Raw genomic sequence first — 22,101 nt, forward strand, 5'->3', positions numbered from 1 at the left:
TTTAATATGGAGTAGTTTGGGAATTATATGAGGGGGTGAAGGAAGAAAAAAAGGAATTGGAGGAAGAAATGGCTTTGGAAAATTAGTGTCCCAAAAAGAGCGGTTTAATTGTATTGAGAAACGACGAACTTATAAATAGCATAAGAAAAATAATCGATTCCTGGCACCCGGTTGTAAGTGAAGTGAGGCTTCGCCTGGTTTCATTTCACCCCAAGTTGGTGACTCCGTTCAAACTCTCACCGTATCCAAATACTACGTTTTTGTTTTTGCAACATCCCCTTCTGCAGTCAATGCATTTCGTCTTGTATATAAACTCAAACCCAATTTAGGTTTAAAGTCCACTCTTTCGAGAAGCAGAAATGACATCCATGGCGGAGAAAGAGGTGCCGAAGCTCAAGCTGAAGCCTCGACGACTCAAAGGTCACGACGATAGCACAACCTGCTGCATTTCCTCACGCGAACGCTCTCATCTCTTAGTCACTTCCGGCGATGTCAGCTCCTTCTCTCTCTCTCTCCAATTTCCGAGTGCCATTCTCTTATAATCTCTTCTATTGCTTCATTACTAATCACCAGGGTTCAGCATTAATCAATATTTTCCTTTACTTTAATCTTTTACCATTATCATTATTATTTTACTATTTCATAATTTTAATCAGCACTTGCTGTGCATGTTTTTTAACACAGGATGGTCGTGTTTGCTGGTTTGATTTGCGATGCCCTGATGTGCCGCAACTAGTTATGGATGTTAGTGTGGAGCCAGTTTCGTCTATTTGTTTCAAGTCAGGTCTGTTTTACTTATTGGTTTTTATTTTACTTTCTCATCTTTGTTTTCAACTTATTATTTTTAAAATGCAGTTGCGCTATTTTCCGTGCATACCAGTTTTGGGGAGGGAGGGTTTTATGGTGAGAAAGAGAATGGGATAGTTTTGACATTTTGGTAAGATTGTGCTCGGACAGAAGGTTGCACCATGGTTTATTTAGCAAAAGAATTTCAGATTCTTGTCATGTACATCCTTTTTTATTTGCTGTCTTAAAACCATTTTTCTATCATACATGGGACAAGGGTTTTGCACGTCCACCAGTCCTTTTCTTCTGTGGAGAAATCAAATACATCTAAAGTACAGTAAAATTTCCCATCGATACATCCACCATATGAGTTTACTTAGTTACATCTCTTAAAAAACAATTGACATTTGAATCAGGGATGGAAGATACGATTTATGCCGCCTCTGGAAAGGAAATCAAAGGTTTTGATGTGCGATTGGTAAGCATTATATGGTGTCCAAGATGTATGATGTGTGTGTGCGCGATTGGTAAGCATTATATGGTGTCCAAGATGTATGATGTGTGTGTGTGTGCGCAACATCACATTTATTACATTCTTCTAAAGCATATCAAGATATACGTGCTTATTTTGTTATTCTTGCTCCTCCTTAATTATTTGTACTTTACAGAGATGATTATCTATCAATTATACTGATACTCTGTGTTCTGTTGTGTGCCGAAGGCTGCTGCCCAATGGAAGCCATTGGAGAGTTATAATTATAACAAAGAGGAGATAAACAAGGTAGGTACAAGATAAGGGGTTTGTATTCAAATATAATGTTAGGAACTTACTGGATCTTATGTCCCCACCCATTTTTGGTATATAAAAATGAAACAAAGTTCCATTACATTTACTGAAGGTGTTTCTTTCATCCATTTGTTACTCTCAATAATGGTTACCATAACTCAGGTTATTGTTTTGTTCATGTTTTCTTTTATCTACTCATACCTTTTCCAATGGTCACTTCACTTGTACTACTGTATTAAGTCAAGCAAATTGGGACTTTCATGTCCACATGGATTTAAATGATAAGAGACATTAGTGAATTATGTTGCAAGAGAGGTTTAGAGAAATTGTGTTCCAGCTGCATGCATGATCTATCATTTACAAATTGGTTACAATCTATAAATGGAGTGACCAAGGAAATAATTGGGAGCTATTTACTGCCTAATAATCAGTATTTAGCTTATAGCCTAATCGCTATTCAATGAGCATAATTATATTTGACCAACTGCTAGATATTATAAGTTGTAACATTGCTAATTTTCCAAGACCCCCTTTCAAGGTAGTCTTAGGTTTGGAAAGTACAGAAGATGCAGTGTTTGTTGGTGTACTAGACTGATAGACACCAACTGGTATGAGAATAGGGACTGAATTTTATTCAGTTGGACTGATATGGAATTACAAATTACACATGAAATTGGGTAAAATTGATTGAGTACAAAGGTCCTCCCAAGATGTTGAGAGCTTGGTCTCTCCCTTCCTGAAAACCACTTACCAAAAAACTGTTCCCCTCCTCCTCCTTCTTTTTTTTTTTCTATTCTTCTATAACTTCTTAGAGGCAGTTATACTTGTCCCTACTAATAACTGCTACAATAAATAATAACTGCTAAAACAATTCAGTCCTATTAAAAAGCCTAAATCCTGGCTCTCCTCTCATAATATTTACTTATAATAGGTCTAAAATAGACATGCTAGCTGGAGGGAATAGGAGTTGACTTTGACCTGGAAGCAACTTCCAATGTGGAGAAGGGAGGCAAAATTAATTGATGTTTGTCTCAATAGACAGGAATAAGGTCAGAGTAATGCTGTAGGAGTGAGGGTGTTACTAGAAGCTGGTGGCTGCATGCAAAAAGCACACTCATGATGCTGGTGAGGAAGTTCTGTATGCAGTGAAGGTGGTACTGTATGACAGACAGATGGCTGTGGGTCTCAGTGGTTGGCCAAACATACATTTCTGCTCTAACTTGAGGTCACCTGCACTGAGAACAGTGTCTAGTTGCAGATGGTATGAGACACAATTACTGAGGATAAACAGAGGATTTTAAAGAAGTCCAAAGAGAACCATTAACAAACTTACATCAACTAGAAAGTTTATAGTATTTCTCATGCCCTGGGAAGGTAACTTTTGGCAGACCTGAACTGGGGAGAAGTGGAGATGGAAGAAGATTGCAAGCCTTGAAAGTTAAGACAGCAACTGGAATTTCCCACAGAGTGAAAGTAGACCGCAAATAAAAGGCTTCCATCTTTTTAGCTTTCAGAAAATAGTAACATAAGTTTTTGAGAATGGTACCACCTCAATATCATTGTTGAAAGCAATGATGACAAAACAGGTCATGGAGAATAATACCACTTTGGTACTATGTTGAGAAGAAAGAATCTGAGAAGGAATATAGTGAATTCGATATGTCGTGTACACTCATGAGTATTCTTATTTATAGTAAAGAAGAGATACAATAATAATAAGGAACAAAACCAATATCCAATAATAAAAAATATTTAGGAAGATATTTCCCTATCAAATTATTGATGGAACTAAAAGAGAAGGCAAGAGAAAAGTGGAATGCAGAAAAAAAAAACTTTTTTCACTAAATGCACATTGAAGCACACTGTTGCACACTCACAACAGTTACAATGTTTTAAATAAAACAGTCATTACTTATAAAACTGTAAAACTGACTAGTAACAATAATTATATCACATTTTTAACAATTATATCTACACATAACCCACAAACTGTTTGAATCACATTTTTAACAATTATATCTTATCTCCTTATTTAAAGTAATCAAATTAAATTTCTAACATAATCAAATCATATTGCTAACATTCTCTCTCAAGTTGGAGTATATGTATCATGAGACAAACATGTTATAGATGCCATTAACTTAAGACTCCTTGAGAGAATCATGTCAGCTAGTTTGTTATTGGAGCTAATATAATATTGAAAAATGAGTTAAGCTTGTTAAAAACGGCCAAGGGAGCTTTAGAGAAAAAACTGCTTGGAGAGCTCAGTAGCTGCTATAGAACAAAATTGGTTAGAGGGCACAGTGATTGCCGAAAGCAAAAAATGCTTAGAGGACATGGTGATTGCTTAAAAGCAAAAAATGCTGAGAGGGCATAGCAGCCTTGCGGAAGCAAAATTAATGGTCAGAGGGCATGATGATTGTCAAAACAAAAGTGATCGCCTTATAACAAGGCGAGGTGATGCTAGTGGGGATGGTCACTACTAGCTAGGAAAATCTTGTCAAAAGAAAATAGAAAAGAAACTCGTCAGGAAAATGGAAGCCATGAACAATACTTGAAAAAAAGAAGCAGCAGTGAACAATGATATTGACTAGAAATAGCTCAATGAAAAAGGAAACATGCTAGGAAAATGTTGATGGTAAACATTACTCTCTAGAAAAGCACAGTCTATAAATAGTACCCATGGGAAAGACAGTGGTGGTAAACACTATTTGCCAACAAGCTTTGTTGGTAAACAATATTCGTTGCAAGAATGTTGGTGGTGGACAACCCTCATTGAAAAGACATTGATGGTTAACAATAACTCTGACTGGAAAGAGAGCTTGTCAGAAAGTCATTGGTGGGGAACAAAGGCACAATTGGTGAATTTTGACAGTGGCAGTGAATGGTTTGTTTGGTGTGAACAATGACAACATCTTGTGAGCAATGGGCCAACAGGGAAAGCATAAATTGGAGTTCCCTTCTTGTTAGGTTTTGGTAGTTGAAAATATTAGTTCCAAAACAGATCATGGAGAATGGCACTACTTTGTTACCATGTCCAGAAGAGAAGCTGAGGATGAATACAATAAATTCTATGCATTGTACACACAAGTATTTTTATTTATAACAAAGAAGAGATACATTACTAAGGAACAATGTCAATATCTAATAATGACAACATTTGGTCAGATATTTTCCAATAAAATCACGTCATATCTCTATTATTGTATTCAAATTATATCTCTAACCATAACCCCAAACATGGTTCAGTTGAGAGTTTCCCTATTTTCTTGATTTATTTTTCTCTTTTTGATAGGTAGACATTCTTCAATTTCCTAATCCTAAGAATATGAACATTAAAAGACTATGTATTTAACCTTACTGTAATCTCTCAAGATGTGGTCAACTAGAAGGTGTCATTCAACCAAAAGAGATGGCTCAAACACATTGGCTAATATGTACAATTAGACTTTAATGGCTCATTTTTGAGCTGGTTGTGTTAAGCATAGCTATCCTCCCTTTACATGATTTCTTGAAGTTTACAAATCCATAATTGTTTCTTGGAGCATGGCAATGCAGGTGGACCAACACTAGGTATATGATAACTGCTAATCCCATGTTGCAATTTTGAGTTTAGGATCTAACTCAATCCAATAAAACCTACTTTTAAGGTAGAGAATGCTCAAACTTCATAAGCTTTATTTAATCCATATGTATAGTTGATGTAGTACTAAACATACCCCTTCAACACTGCAATTATGGCACCCAAGGAAACTACCACTGAGGCAGGTCAAGGGTATCAACAATTAAGGTGACTTTCCAACAATTGTTTTGTATGATTTTCTTGACCCACACAGGATATTGGATTACAGCACTATATTTGAACTCAAAGCTGCTTGTATTCTGTTGTAATATCAAGTTATCAACTGATGCTATCATAGGCGAGCTCTTTTCTGCTTAAAATGCTGTTATCATATGTTTATCTATCTGCTTTTGCAGGTTGTATGCAACTCAAAGTCCTCATTTCTTGCTGCAGCTGATGATAATGGTGAGGTTAAGGTATGCCTTCTTTCTATTGGCTCTTAATGAATATATCCATTACATGGGTCTATGGCAGTGGGGCCTCCAACTAAAGTTTAGAAGAGAAAGAAGAAAGGGGTTAAGAGTACAATTGAGGAGGATAATTCTATTAGGAGTGGAGGAAGGTAACAGAATGGAAAGCTGTCATGAGGTAATTGGAGAGGTAGATATGGGGAATCATGAATGGGATGTTTTTCTTTTTGGAAGGGGGGGGGGGGGGGGGTTAAGTAGTAAATTTAGTTTTCACCTTTCCATTTGTAATGCATTATCATATATGAAAGTCATTGCCTCCTATTCTGATCTGATATCTGAACAATTTCAAGTTTTCTTGATGAAATAAGTTTCTGATGTGTGGAACAGAAAAAGGAAACAGATACACTGAATCAGCGAAAAAATAAAATATGTGCATTGGCTCAACAAAATTATGCACCTTGGCAGCGATATTAAATGTCTCTCCCACAATTTTACACTCCACCTCAATACCCTGCCTTCTTAATGGGAACCTGTGACTAGTATATTCGCCCTTCCCCTTGTGGCATGCCAACTCCTCCAGCTGCCTTTAACTTCTCTTAAGCCTCAAACTAATAAAAGTTTACCCTCTCAAATGCATCTTGTTTCCTTCAATGACATTTACTAAATTTACTGATTGCCAAACAATATTGATCTATTCTTAGATAAGAAACCACAAATTTGCACTGTATTCTGTCATACAACATGGAAAATACTGTTTGTAATTGACCAGTTAGAAGCTGATGGCTTTTGTTGTGTAATTTGACTACTTGTTGTTTTGTTTACACCTTTAGTTTTCATATTTCTTAAATTTGGGAAAAGGATAGCATTTAATATCATACAGTTATCATTTTCTTTATTATTAGTTGAAGTTTCTTTTACAGATAATTGACATTCGCCAACAATGCCTGTATAAAACACTACGAGCTGGTCATACAAGTGTATCCTTGGTTTTTAGCTATGCTTCACTAAATGGCTTCTAATGATGTAAACCAGGAGTTTTATCTCAGCCCACTAATATCTCAACTCTCCAGGCTCCCTTACTCACTCAATTTTTCCCATATTATTGTTTTATAACCATGTGAGTATACTGTTTAAGAGAGCACTTTTCAACTGCCCTCAGTTAGATGTTACTTGCACAGTAGTATAGATTTGTATATATTATACTTTGTATCGCTATCCTTTAATAACAGAGTGCAGTTTTTTGTCTCAAACTCTTCCTCCCCTCTCTCCTTCAATAACTAGAAAGTAATTTGATATTGTTATTTACCTTGACCTTCAGTTTTAGATATGTAGCACTGTGGAGTTCCTTCCTTGGAGATCTTGGGAAGGTATTTATAATAGTCTTGCTTATTTTCTATTCATAAATATCACTTTCTCCCCTCTTCCTCACAGTACAATTCATGGTTTCCAGTGGGAATAAAGGTTTTTTTTAGGTAAACTTATATAAAAGCATTTATAAAAGAAGAAAATAAGAAAAAAAATGGAAAAAAAAAACCTTCTTGAGTTAAAATTAGTTTATACTTAAAGTAAGAAAATAAACTTGCAGAAAAGTTAATGAAACAACTTCTAGAAATTAGCTTAGCTCTCTAGCTTTTGGAGAATTTATTTTATTTTTTATTTTTTATTTTTCTTCTATGAGTAGTTCTGAAGAAGTTTATTTTAACATACCATTAGATGTGGTTGTGTCTAGAGTATATATGTGTGAGTTGTCCTTGTAGCTTTTTGTCGAGTTAGAATACCAATTATCTTATTGGAAAGCAACATAGAAGTTTGTGTCAAATTCTGCATGCTAACTAACCATGAAAAATGCAATTGTTGGGAGGGTCTAAATCATGGCTCATGACATTGCTTGAGACACTTAATTCTCATGATAATGCCTGTGTGCATGTAGATTCAATTGCAGTGGACATGTAACCGAACATGCGCATAACTTCTGGCTGGCTTTGTTATTGTTCCTATCATTAAAACAAATAACCATTTTATCAAAGACAACTAGGAAACAAATAATGATTCATGTCAAAAGGTATGCGAAATACTACTAATTCTAGAGTTAGGTTGCTGTGATTCTTGTTTCGGTTTAGACACGGCGAAACATTTTTCTTCACGTATCTGTAAGGTCGGTTTATTCAACATAATGTTACATGTTGAAATAAAGTTTTGTTTCATTCAGATTCCTCTATAAATGTGACCATCTTCGTCTTACAATGAGTGCAGTCAAAGTTTTTTTCATATTCAATAAATATACCACTTTTTGAAACATTTGTACTTAAAGAAACCTACACAATAAATACATTACTTTTATTGAGACTAAGAGAATAATGAATTGGAAGACAAATTAGGAATAGAAAAAAATGTAATGCTTGATTGAAGAGTGAAAACACAAGTAAATTTGGACTGGTGTACATACGGACTATACCTCAAAGTCCTTTTTACATCAATTGATTCAATAAATACAAATAATTATAGGATATTTTATTTATATATACAATGTTTATAAATCATATTCTAATAAGCCGAAAGATATTTGTATAATTATAAAGATGCTAATTAATTAGGAAACCAATAAAAATATAAAAGAAAATTAAATCTTAGAGGTTGCTTAAGATACTCTAAAATATTCTAAAATAATATCTTCAGATATTTCTTTATTTATTTTAAGTAGTCTAAACTGCTTTCATTTTTGGATGGAAGGAGTATTAATTTTCTTATTTTTGATAATAGTTTAACTTTGTGATATTGTTTTACCCTAACAACTTATGTACCGATATATTACGCATGTTTTCTCAATAGATGTAAACTAGTGGTGATTGAAGGTATGAAAATTATATTTCGGTAAAGTTATAACAAAAATATTTAGAGTCCTAAGACTTGTGAGTTTGTACTATTAATCAAAAGAATTTGTACAAGCTCAAGATTCTATTTAAAATGAAATTTTGGGAAACCTTGGGAAAGTCTACAAGGTTTTACATCAGCAACCCCATTTGTTTGTGTAAGTTTTATGTTAGTATTAAGCAATCTGCATCCATATGCATAGAAACTTGACTCCATTTTTATTATTTCTTTTCCCAGTCATTAGTGGAGGTCTTGATTCAATGCTCATGTTGTGGGACTTCTCCAAAGGGCGCCCCTACAAAGTAGTGGACTTCGGTATAAATACCTTGCTTTGTCTTTACAAAGTTTTGCATGACATTACTTGACTATCTAAATTAAAGTCTTTAGGTTTTTTTTTTATTTTTGACATTTGCAATGTCAGTAAGTCCTCACATCTCTTATCTCTACTCTTTTTAAAATCATTTAGCAAAAGGAAACTACTAGGGAATTGAGTTTTTTGATTATGTTCAAAGGCTATTCCAACCATAGTCACCCTTGACATTGCTTCTACCGCAGATAAAAAAATATTAGGCCTATTTTACAAATGAAATAAAACATGAAAATGCTGTTTAGTGACTAGTAGCTATAGAGAATGCAAGTCACAAGCGAGTAGGTTTTTGAAGAAACAGGAAACGATAAAGCTAGGAAGTCTGATACTTGGATATATGAGGCTTGCATGTATTTGCTTCGGTAATAACTGAACAGGCTGCCACTTAGTGCAACATGACCCTTTTGCTATTTTTGTCTTTTTAGTTTTAGAATTGAAACTTGGAACTATATTTTACATGGAGCCATTTTCTTTTATTTACTTTTGCAAACGTGCACACTCTGAAAATTGATAAGAGTATTAAATGATTGACATGGAGTGAGTGGAAAACATATTTTAACAAAGTGATAGAACAACTAATTTGTTATGTCTGCCCTTTCTTTGTTCTTTGTTGCAGCTACTTTTGATGTGAGTAGTAGCGTTGCAGGCCGGTGTGTCAACCCTGCTTTTGTTCATGCAATAGCTGTTCCAGAAGTTGATATGGTAGATAAATTAGACAAAATATGTGCTGTTGCTAGGGGTGATGGAGCTATTAATGTGATTAATATCGAAACAGAAATGGCTTCTACAAAATCAAAAAGCTCTTCAAATTCTCGAAAAGGATCACACTCAAGATCAAAAGATGGTAGTTCGTCTAGCAATATAGAGGCAGATCAAAATGAAAAGAAGAGGTTGCATTTGGATTACACATTAGGTGGTCATACTGCGGCTATTTCCAGCCTGTAAGTCAATTATTTATCTCCAATATAGCATCTGTAATGACAAATTCACGAATGACTTGTCCCCTAACTCGTGGGTGACAGGGCATTTTCAATGTTTGGGGAAAGAGGAAAATTCTTGATATCCGGAGGAAATGATAAGTTGGTGAAGGTATGGAATTGGTCCCTTTTTCTAGAGGCTGGATTAAGTGAGGATGACAACAATGATATCCTACATTTGAACATTGAAGTACCTCGAAAAGTGAGTTTTTGTTATAGAATTTCATTGGAAGTTTTAGATGTTGATTACTTTTTTTACTTATGCTAAATGTCCATGATGAATTCATTTGTACACTTGATTTGGCAGGTCAATTGGCTGTGTACCACCTCAGCTGATACAGACAACCTTGTTGTGTGTGATACGTCTAAAGTAGTAAAGGTCTACTCCATAGCATAGTTTAAAACTAGATGACACTGATTCTTGGAACGTGTATTTCTGGAGAGCAATGAAAAAGTAAAGGGGCTGAAATTGTTATGTTGAACTTACTCTGAAGATCATCATGCTCTTTACATGAAACATTCTAAAAGCACAAAGCTGTTAGCCTAGGTGCAGGAATTGGTCCGATATCTGCATAAGAAACCCATTTGACACTTACACTTAACAATGATCAAATTCATGCCTAAAAAAGTAGACGAAAGAATGCTTTTATTGATAAATCTGTCATCTATTTTCAATATAATACATGAACAAATTATTTTAAAAAAAATGTTATTTTAGACATGCATTATTATCTCAATTTTGGACTTATTTGTTTGTCACGCACTATATACTGCCATCTGTCGTTGAAACAGTGAAGTATGGGAGTTATCGAGTTGAAAATGAATATAACTAACGTCGTTAAAGATTTTGTGAAAACGTTTGGATTTTATTATTAATTCTAAAAGTGATACTTTTTTTAATGTTTGAATGAAAAAGAAATAACAAGAAAAGTGTGATTTTCATGTTTTTACTATACTTTTTTACCAAATAAAAAAATATATCAAAGATGAAGATATTATATTAAAAGTGCAAATAACAAATTAAAAGAAACGGGCATTTTGCAGAAGTAATCATCGTTTGTATCTGAATTTTTATACACTAATTCTACTTTATGATAATTATCTGTGGCTCGTTTTGAAGAAACTTCTCTAAGGAAAAAAAATGATAAAATCAACCCATTTTAATTTAGTCAATCATGACAGTGAGCAAGAACTTGCGTAGATATAGATTTAGCTTCCTTCACATTAAAGAACCCCAAGCTCTTCAACACATTTCATAGCTCCATCTCTACGAATACCTAACTACACCTACAAGGATATCAATATGCAAGGACATATTTGGGATGAAAAGGACCACATGCAACATAGAAAATCCAAAAAAAAAATTAATTTTAGTTTTGACTCTAAGAGAGGAGGTGTAAAAAATTTTGGCAGTGGAAGAATATGATGCTTTATTGAAAACGGATACCAAACTTATATACATTCCTAGAAAACTATTTACGAAAACAACAATCTTATATATAGAATAATAGCTTAAAATGATTTTTATAATTCTGTTAATTAGATTCTCTTGATTGGCTTTGATTTGTTGGACAAATCTTGCATGACTGGATGCACATCTTTCTTAATTATTTCTGATATCGGTATATAATATATTTTCTAATTTTATAGTTATGTCAAATATTAGTATTGAATTGTAGGATGATGGAACAAAGTAACAAATAACTTCTATATGTTTAGTCCGTTTATGATGAACTTCCTCTTTGTATACAACCCTTATAGTCCTTAAGCCTTTTGGGGTTCTCATAGTGTCTATATAAAGAATATTGTTTCTTATGTTATTTCAACCTTAACACTAACATTTGAAAATATGGATTTGTCAAATATCAAAGACTGGATCATCTTCTACTTGAAAGGTGTTACATGTCAAAATTAATGAGGTTTCAAATAGAAAATAATCCATATTTTAATACATGACAAATTTATATTTTGACATGTAATACTTTCAAACGATGTTAACGCTCATTAAATGAAAAAGAGCATATTGAATCTTTTTACAAAAATAAAAAATAAATTAAAAAATAAATATAAAGATTTACAAATATCAAATTATTAATTGTACCTAAAATCAAAATTATTGAATTATTTGACTGAAAAATATGTTTGTTGATGAGTAAATGAGTTAAATTTAAAAAATTTAAATGTAGACTATTTAAAACTATAAACTTGGAGTTGGAAATAGTTTAATTCATTTATAACAATTAACATGTGCCTTCAATTATTTTTGAAGTTTCCCATGTTGTTAATGCAATATTCAGTAAACACTTTTGTGTTAAAAGATAAAGTATCATCAAGAAAATAAAATTAAAAGTATAAAATGTAGGTAACTGTTGTTTTTAAATGAAATTATTATTATTGTACACCACCTGACTTATTTGTATATTTTTCTGACATCAAACTCGCAATGTTGGGACTTATTCTATTTATCTAATCAAACTCGACTTCTTTTTTTTCTTTTTTGGAAATTGAAGCTGATATTAACTTGTTTAGTAAAACAAACAAGATTAGTGAATATATAACAAGTTAAATTTAAATAATTCACGAATGTTAAATTCTTTTGCACCCCTATAAACACTGAATAATAATTATTAATTAGTTGGGTCTCAGTTTGGATATCTATGATGAATGGTATTTCTTAAGTTAACTCAAATTATACGCAGGATTCGATTTTCCTCATAGAAAGGAGAAAATTAAACGAAGAGAATACAATCACTTCACAATTAAATACAGAAATAATTTTTTTTTTAAGTTTTCTTAAATTTAATTTTAACTACAAAATCTCATAATAACCCATTCTTATTGCAGGGTTCAATTTGACTTTTATTATCATAAATTTTTGTCCACGACAAAGGATCTAGTTATATGAAAGTCTGAGAACAATGATTCGAGGAGTGTTCATATTTTGATATCTGAAATCTGAGAACAATTCTTTCAAAGAAAAAAAAAAGATATATGTCACAGACTCAAGAAAATTTGGATAAATCTCTATAAAGATACTGAATTATTTCTAGAATTCAAAGTGTATGAGATAGTGATCCATTTAAAGAAAATAATTTGACAATATTGTAATGCATAAATTGTTATATAGTTGCCTGGAAATTTATGTTGGACCATCAATATGAAAATAATCGTTGCTTTTATAAACCCAGATTTATACACTACTTTAAAAAATTATAATTCAATAAATTTTAACTTAATAAAAATTATATATTGATGGTCATTTTATGAAAAGAAAAACTATTTTTCATCTAAAACACTTAGATAAATGAAAACATTGAACTTTATTAACATCTTTGCGATGCGATAGAAGAAGGGATGAGACGAGAAACAAAACTAAGAAAAATAAAATAAGTGAATTTGTTTCGGCATGAAAGTAAACCAGAGAAAAGAGAAATATAAAAGAATTGAAATTTATTATTTCTTTATATTCTCTAATACATACTTTTATGATTAAAATTTATTAGAAGTCATAAAATTAGATTTTTCTTTTCATTCAGCAAGATATAAAAATTACAATTTTTTTTTTGTTATAATACATTCCAACCAACTAAAAACAACATTTTCTGTATATTAAAAAAGTTGCATGAAACACTTCTTGGTTTATTTTATTCCCATAATTCTTTCGTTACATTCCCAAGAATACTATATGAATGTATGAAAAAGTTTTTCAAATTACATATTTTTCAAGGCATTTAAGAAAAAAAACTTCATCCTTAGGAATAAAGTTTTGGGAAGAATATTGAAAGTCCATTCAGAATGTTTCTTTGGAAAGAAAATTATTTTAATTTTCTGAAAAGATAAAATTTAAAAATACCAAACCACCAAATTCATCACGTAACAAGTTCAACTATTATGAAAAGATGGAGGGTTGAATCTAGAATTTTAGATAATTTCACAACTATATATTCTTGATTTTTATTTTTTTTTCAGAATCAATGTCTTGAAAATGTTTTTAGAGTTCATAATCAATCTGAAAGTCTCTCGATAACATTATTTTGAAAATTATAAAGTTTTTGAAAGGTTACTACTTCTTTTCAGAATGATAGGTAAAAGAAGCAATTATGGTGTAAAAGCAATTCCTTGAGCTTCCAAAGTTAACATATTGTTCATTTCATCAACTGATGTAACCTACTCAGCTGTGAACTGAAGCCTCGTTTACACTTCCTGCAATAATTTGATACATTGCTCACTTCACCAAAGAAAATAGACGTTGCTTCTCTTCTTTCATGCTTATACAGTGTTATGTGGTGTAGCACTGAAACCATGACACTGACTTCCAACCTCACAAAAGGAACCCTCCACCGCCACCTTCACCTCCACCGTGCACATCCTTTGCATTTCTATACGGTTGCTTTCTCCACCCTTCCAAAAGGTTTATGGTGTTTCATATAAAACGCATAGGAGCACTGATTCAGAGGAGGTCCATTCTCGTCGGATTGGAGTCTATACTCGTGCATGATCCAATCAGACTTTTGTCCATTTTCTCATTCCAATAAGTTTTGTCTTGTCATAAACTGCTTTGTCTCTTCCTGCAGCCTTTCAAAACCCCGCCATGGTAGCTTTGTTAGTTCTTGCCCCTGTTGGATACTTTTTATCTTTATGGCTGAAGAAATACCACTCGTTCTGCTCTTCATACCCGCTCCTGCATCTATCTACAACATCATTCACTTTAGAAAAAAAAATTTTAAAAAAAACTAACACAGATCTATGCTGCTAATATTTGATGAAATGAGTTAATACGTTAGATAAAATATTAAACATTCAAAACCCTAATAGTTTATTTGAAATGAGTTAAGGAGGAAAAAGTAATTAAATGAAAAGGGAGAGGAAAAATCAATGATGGAAGAGAGAGAAAAAAGTGGCATTAATGCTGAAAGAAATACAAAAGAGAGAGAAGAAAGTGTGAGGAAAAAAGCAGAGGAGAAAGAAGAAAAGTGCAATCATTTAACGTCATTTTCACCTATTTAACGGAAGAGACCCAATTTTTACAAAATTCGTAATATGGGAACTAAATAACTTCAGTTTTAAAAGTGGGTACAAAACAGAAATTCAGCTTCCAACTTGGGGACTAAAAAGGTATTTAAACCTAAAAAGAAGTGTGGGCTGATTTGTTTGAGTCCATTTTCTATGATTCGTTTGAGTCCATTTTGTACTATAAGAATAGTATTGGACATTAGAGCCGTCAAAATAGGTCATGACTTGTGGACTAATTCGGTCTGTCACGATTTTTGGGTCGGGTTGGGTTTGAAAAATACAATCCATCTATATCCGGGTCAGATTTCAACCCGGTTCACGCAGGTTGAATCCGTAGTGAGTCAGATTGGCCCACCAACCCACCTACCAAATTTTATTTTTTTAATTTATTATTTTATTTATGAAACCCTAGAAAATAAAATACTCTCTTCACTCAATATGTATACAAAAAAAAAGTAATATTTGCTCTCATAAATCACTCTTACGGTACTTGCTCTCTGAAATTCTTTCAAGGAGTAGGTAAAACACTCTTCGTTTTTTCTTTTCTTTTTTTTCTAAAAAAAAAAAACCTATAATGACAAAAATAGGAGTTTGCGAATTTGTTTTTTGTTCTGGGGGATTTGAAGACATGGAATGATTTTTTTNGATAGGTAAAAGAAGCAATTATGGTGTAAAAGCAATTCCTTGAGCTTCCAAAGTTAACATATTGTTCATTTCATCAACTGATGTAACCTACTCAGCTGTGAACTGAAGCCTCGTTTACACTTCCTGCAATAATTTGATACATTGCTCACTTCACCAAAGAAAATAGACGTTGCTTCTCTTCTTTCATGCTTATACAGTGTTATGTGGTGTAGCACTGAAACCATGACACCGACTTTCCAACCTCACAAAAGGAACCCTCCACCGCCACCTTCACCTCCACCGTCTGCACATCCTTTGCATTTCTATACGGTTGCTTTCTCCACCCTTCCAAAAGGTTTATGGTGTTTCATATAAAACGCATAGGAGCACTGATCCAGAGGCAAAGGTCAGGGAGAGATATACTGCCATTTTGGCCCTTAGATAGAAGGTGGTGCAAAACCAAAAGATGGTGCAGTCTGGTGTTCCCCTCTGCAATACTTGTGGGGAACAAGTGGGACTAAATGATAATGGGGAGGTGTTTGTGGCTTGTCATCAGTGCAATTTCCCAATTTGCAAGGATTGCTTTGAACATGAGCTCAATGAAGACCATAGGGTCTGCATGAAGTGTGGCACTCCCTATGAAGGTAAACCCTTACTAATTTCTAAGTTGCTTCTGTCTGCTATGTGGGTTTGCAGCTCTTGTCATGCTTCCCATTTAATCTCCATGCAGTTTTATCAGAAAATGAGGACCTTAGGAGGCATATTACATTTAAAGAATCATTCAAAAAAGTAATGGAGAACGTTAATTAGTTTAATTTGTGAGAAAGAGGCAAATAAAAGTATTTAGCATTCTTTAATTAATCTACAAAGCTGTTATTAGAGAACTGTTTTGTTTTCTGTTTTCTGAATTCTTTCTCACTCACTTGAGTAAAATTATTTCATAGAGTGGTTTACATTTTGAAACATCCTAAGTTGTCCCCTTTTGTATGTTTTATAGAGAGAACAAAGGAGGAGGAGGATTTCCATGAGATAGAAGTTCATGAAAATCAATCCACGATGGCTTCCGAAATCAGTAACTCCCAGGTGATGGTTTACTTTACTTGGAATTATTAGTTGCACCATAGCCTTAGTTTTTAGGGAAAACAGCAAACTTTTTGAATATTGTTTTAATTGTTTGCATTTGTCACTTACGGTCACACCTTGAATTTTGTAGGATGTTGGACTCCACGCTAGACATGTCAGTTCAGTATCCTCGGTTGATAGTGGTATATGAGAGAAACTTCAGAATATATTTTCTTTCAATTTCTTTAGAAGTAAGCATTGATCATCATAATATGGTTCTTCTTGTAGAAGAAGTAAAAGAAGAATCTGGAAAGTCCTTTTGGAAAAATAGAGTTGAAATCTGGAAGGGAAAGGATAAAAAGAACAAGAAGAAAAAGGCTGCACCAAAGGTAGAAAACGAGGCTTCCGTTCCACCTGAGCAGCAGATGGAAGAAACACGGTGAGTTCAGTGAGAAATGACACAAATTTCCTGAGATGGACATTTTAATATGGCAGTTTTTAAACGTTAACAAAAAATTTCAGACTTTAATCAGGTTAACAAAGGGAAGCTATAGAATAGATATAGGCCTTGTGCATTACGCTAATGGTAAGATATGTTTAATTTAAAGCATGGAATTAGCAAAAGAACAATTTCCAAGGTAATGTAGTATTATAGTTGTGAAAGGCGAAATCTAAATATATAAACATTTCAATATGAAGAATCAATGGAATATATTTTTTACTATTTCAACTGACTGAACCATTGTCTTTACTCTTCGTAGTATTGAAAAATTAATTTAACAGCTCTTTTATCAAATTAAAATTTCATTTTTTTTCCCGTGTATAATAGTTGTTGGTGATCATTCACCAAATTGTTACTAGCCATCTGATTGCACTTGCAAGAGTCCTGATTTAATTTGAATACATTTTATGTATTAATGACTTTTGTTACATTTCTCTTTGATTACAAACATGTAATAAAATTCATCATAATTCACATGGCGATATACTTTGCAGGCCCAATGCATCTGCTGCTGCGCCACTTTCAGTAATTATTCCAATGTCAAAATCCAAAATAGCACCATACAGAACTGTGATAATAATGCGATTGATAATATTGGGTCTTTTCTTTCATTATCGAGTTACCAACCCTGTTGATAGTGCTTTTCCTCTGTGGTTGACATCTATCATCTGTGAGATCTGGTTTGCATTTTCCTGGGTGCTAGATCAATTCCCTAAATGGTGTCCTGTCAATAGGCAAACTTTTATTGACAATCTGTCTGCCAGGTAAATGCACAAAACACTGAGATATTAATTAAGATGTCTATGCCTTGTTCTTTAAGATTGCACTAAAATTCATGTTGTTGAATGAGAATGTTTTTTTTTTTTTTTCTCTCTCTTCTAGGAATTGCAAAAGGCAACTAAAGAAATGAACTAATGAAATATATAATCCAATTTATTAGCTAATCCCTATGTAAAAAAGTTTTATATGATGAATGTGACCATTTGTAGTCACATCATTGAATAATTTTGGCTATGATGAGTTGATAACTGCTTCGAAATGAGTCAAATGATTTTTATGATATGAGCCTGTACTTTGGATGCTAAGGCAAACTTCTATAATGCTATGCCAGGTTTGAAAGAGAGGGTGAAGCCAATGAACTTTCCGCTGTTGATTTCTTTGTCAGTACAGTGGATCCTTTGAAAGAGCCACCATTGATCACTGCCAATACAGTGCTCTCTATCCTTGCTGTTGACTATCCAGTGGATAAAGTATCGTGTTATGTGTCAGATGATGGTGCTGCAATGCTCACATTCGAATCTCTCGTGGAGACTGCTGACTTTGCAAGGAAGTGGGTGCCATTTTGCAAGAAGTTTTCAATTGAACCAAGAGCACCCGAGTTTTACTTCTCTCAGAAGATTGACTACCTGAAGGACAAGGTGCAACCTTCTTTTGTGAAGGAGCGTAGAGCAATGAAGGTATGTGTAAAGCTTCCTACTTATGATTTCAGCCAAAGAACAGCTTTGATAGTCAGATATATCTGATTTACTTGTATTCAACACCATGTTTTTCTAACATGAGTATCTTAGAAGAATCTCTTCATGCTTGATTACCTTTCAATTCTGCCAGAGAGACTATGAAGAGTACAAAGTACGAGTTAATGCTTTGGTAGCTAAGGCTCTGAAAACACCAGAAGAAGGATGGACAATGAAAGATGGTACCCCTTGGCCGGGAAATAACTCACGTGATCACCCTGGCATGATTCAGGTATATCCATTATTTCTGTGTAATCAAATCTCAATGTTGATAATGATAGGCATAAAGAAAATTACACTGTATAAAGTACTGAGTCATTCTGCGTGAAAATTTTTTCCTTTTTCTTTCATAGCGGAAAACTTTTATGGTCATAAGATTAGCAAATTAAGTTCTAGGAAACAATTATTGCTACATATTGAAGTAATTCTTTAAGCAAAACTTGTATTTACCATTTTCAGGTTTTTCTTGGACACACTGGTGCCCGTGACACAGAAGGAAATGAACTTCCCAGGCTGGTTTATGTTTCCAGAGAGAAAAGACCAGGTTACCAACATCACAAGAAAGCTGGTGCAGAAAATGCACTGGTATGTGTAGATAATTCATTAATGTTTCTTATGGGCTAATAAGATTTAATAATGCTAAATGCTTCTATGGACTTATTATGCAGGTGAGAGTGTCTGCAGTTCTCACAAACGCTCCCTTCATTCTTAATCTTGACTGTGATCATTATGTTAACAACAGCAAAGCCGTTCGGGAAGCAATGTGTTTTCTCATGGATCCAGAAGTTGGTAGAGATGTGTGTTATGTGCAGTTCCCCCAAAGATTTGACGGTATTGATCGCAGTGATCGATATGCCAATCGTAATACAGTTTTCTTTGATGTGAGTAAATATCGATGAAAATTTTCATCTAGGGTCAATTGTCAATTAAGAAGTGGTATCTTCTTTTGTGGAAGAAACTTCCAACAATTATTTAAAAACATGGATACAACTCTATACTTCCCAACCCTCATCCCTATTTGATGGTGTTTAATTGTTCATTTCAGGTTAACATGAAAGGACTTGATGGTATTCAAGGACCAGTATATGTGGGAACTGGATGTGTTTTCAATAGACATGCACTTTACGGGTATAGCCCTCCTTCTATGCCCAGCATACCAAGATCATCGTGCTGTTGCTGCCCCTCGAAGAAGTCCACCACAGATGGCGTTTACAGAAACGCAAAGCGAGAAGAACTTCAAGCTGCTATTCATAATCTCAAGGAGATCGACAGTAAGCTTAGTTAATTTTTTCAATCAGTTTTAAAGAAGCATATAGCAGAATCTTCTGTGAAATATTCTTCTGGTTTCTTTTCTTCTTGCAGATTATGATGACAATGAGAGATCAACGCTGATTTCTCAAATGAACTTTGAAAAAACTTTTGGCTTGTCTACTATTTTCATTGAATCTACGCTGATGGAGAATGGAGGAGTGCCTGAATCTGCAGATCCGTCAATGCTGATCAAGGAGGCCATTCATGTAATTAGCTGTGGATATGAAGAAAAGACTGAATGGGGAAAAGAGGTTTGGCTTAAATATTAGATTTATTTTTGTACTAATTATTTCTTCATGTTCTCATTTTCCTATTTCCTTTTCAAATTATACTTTTGGTAATGTACCTGTACCATTTAAAGTCTTATTCTAGGTTCATTATCTTCACCTTTTCACATGTAGTTGCTACATTGATTAATTATAAACATCTTGTCCTTTCAGATTGGTTGGATTTATGGTTCAGTAACTGAGGATATCTTAACGGGGTTCAAGATGCAATGTCGAGGATGGAAATCAATTTACTGCATGCCCTTGAGGCCTGCATTCAAAGGATCTGCACCTATCAACCTGTCTGATAGATTGCACCAAGTCCTTCGATGGGCACTTGGATCAGTTGAAATTTTCCTAAGTAGACACTGCCCCCTCTGGTATGGATTTGCTGGAGGCCGTCTCAAATGGCTGCAGAGAATGGCTTATATAAACACCATTGTGTACCCTTTTACATCCCTTCCTCTTATTGCTTATTGCTGTTTGCCAGCCATCTGTCTCCTCACAGGAAAATTTATCATACCAACGGTAATTTCCTCATCTTTACTTTTATTCTAGCATGAATAGTCAGAGTTATTATCTACTGAGTAATCCCCAGGGTTCATCTGTAAATTGTCCTATCAAAAATAAATTATTTATTACACAACTCAATAGAAGTTCTCATTACTAATCACCAATGCCTTACATCAAGTTGGTTGTATACAATTTCTGACAGCTCTCCAACGTTGCAAGTGTTCTCTTTCTTGGACTTTTCCTCTCAATCATAATAACCAGTGTGCTTGAGCTGCGCTGGAGTGGTGTTAGTATCGAAGATTTGTGGCGTAATGAGCAGTTCTGGGTGATTGGAGGTGTTTCAGCCCATCTATTTGCTGTGTTCCAAGGATTTCTAAAGATGCTGGCTGGTGTTGACACCAACTTCACTGTCACTGCTAAGGCTGCAGAAGACGGTGAGTTTGGTGAACTTTACCTTGTGAAGTGGACTACTCTCTTGATTCCTCCGACAACCCTTATCATTGTTAACATGGTTGGTGTTGTTGCTGGATTCTCTGACGCACTTAATGGAGGGTACGAGTCTTGGGGACCCCTCTTTGGGAAAGTNTTCTTTGCATTCTGGGTGATTTTTCATCTCTACCCNTTCCTCAAAGGTCTCATGGGTCGCCAAAACCGCACGCCAACCATTGTTGTTCTCTGGTCAGTGTTGTTGGCCTCTGTCTTCTCTCTTATTTGGGTCAAGATAAACCCATTTGTTCACAAAGTTGACACTGAAGCCATCTCCGAAACCTGCGTTGCCATAGATTGTTAACAGAGAGGTTTTGAAAATATGTATTTATATTATATCTATGAACGTTTAAAATATAGATTTTTTATGTGCATTGAAAAGTTGAAATTCAAGTTGTTGTCCAATTTATACTCACTGTTTCCATCACCATGACAAGATTACCATTTTTTCCGCATATATTTGTCTCACAAATTCACCTATTTTCTTTGCCTGTTAACTCACCAGCATTGCATTATTGAATAAACTACTTCAAAACTTTCTTGTAATAGCAGGACTCAGTCTTCCCTAATCCTTCAGGTCCTACACAACCTATGCAACCGTTAATGAGGACTTGTTGGAACCTAACTTTTGGGCCAAGACTTTGGCCAATCCCTAAAGTTTATTGTATAACTTAGATTTTCTTCACTAATAGATTGATATGATTGGTACAGAATGGTATCCCTTAACACTGAACATGAATTATACCCCATGTCTATGCACGTGGTAAACGTATGTTATAACAATAAATGTTATTCTCAATTATAGTGATCATAAAGTGTCTTTTGTGAGTGAATGATAACTTACCCTATGACTTTAAATTTATATTTGAGAGTGTCTTATTTCTTAATTTCATGGGTTAAAGAGTATATGACCAAAAGTGTTTAATGTACTCATTTGTAATAATTTGGTTGTTTAGTGGAATCTCTTATAATGTTTGTTTAAGGAAGAAT

At 34.0% G+C, this 22,101-nt stretch overlaps 1 protein-coding gene across 1 annotated transcript; it reads left to right on the forward strand.

Moving 5' to 3' along the window:
* Positions 1-57: 57 nt before the first annotated feature.
* LOC106779769 (cellulose synthase A catalytic subunit 8 [UDP-forming]) lies at positions 58-21,643 on the forward strand. The gene is made up of 25 exons (XM_014667964.2): positions 58-491; positions 685-784; positions 1,203-1,264; positions 1,508-1,567; positions 5,552-5,611; positions 6,526-6,582; positions 6,930-6,972; positions 8,714-8,791; positions 9,460-9,784; positions 9,866-10,022; positions 10,128-10,216; positions 15,691-15,787; positions 15,903-16,101; positions 16,455-16,540; positions 16,671-16,722; positions 16,808-16,958; positions 17,516-17,785; positions 18,133-18,478; positions 18,630-18,767; positions 18,995-19,120; positions 19,204-19,416; positions 19,581-19,806; positions 19,898-20,097; positions 20,287-20,640; positions 20,828-21,643. Exons 1-25 carry the CDS (start codon positions 360-362, stop codon positions 21,413-21,415), a joined length of 4,209 nt encoding a protein of 1,402 aa, XP_014523450.1. The 5' UTR covers positions 58-359; the 3' UTR covers positions 21,416-21,643.
* Positions 21,644-22,101: the final 458 nt, after the last annotated feature.

Source organism: Vigna radiata, unplaced genomic scaffold (genome assembly GCF_000741045.1).
Source record: "Vigna radiata var. radiata cultivar VC1973A unplaced genomic scaffold, Vradiata_ver6 scaffold_161, whole genome shotgun sequence".
Lineage (NCBI taxonomy): Eukaryota > Viridiplantae > Streptophyta > Magnoliopsida > Fabales > Fabaceae > Vigna > Vigna radiata.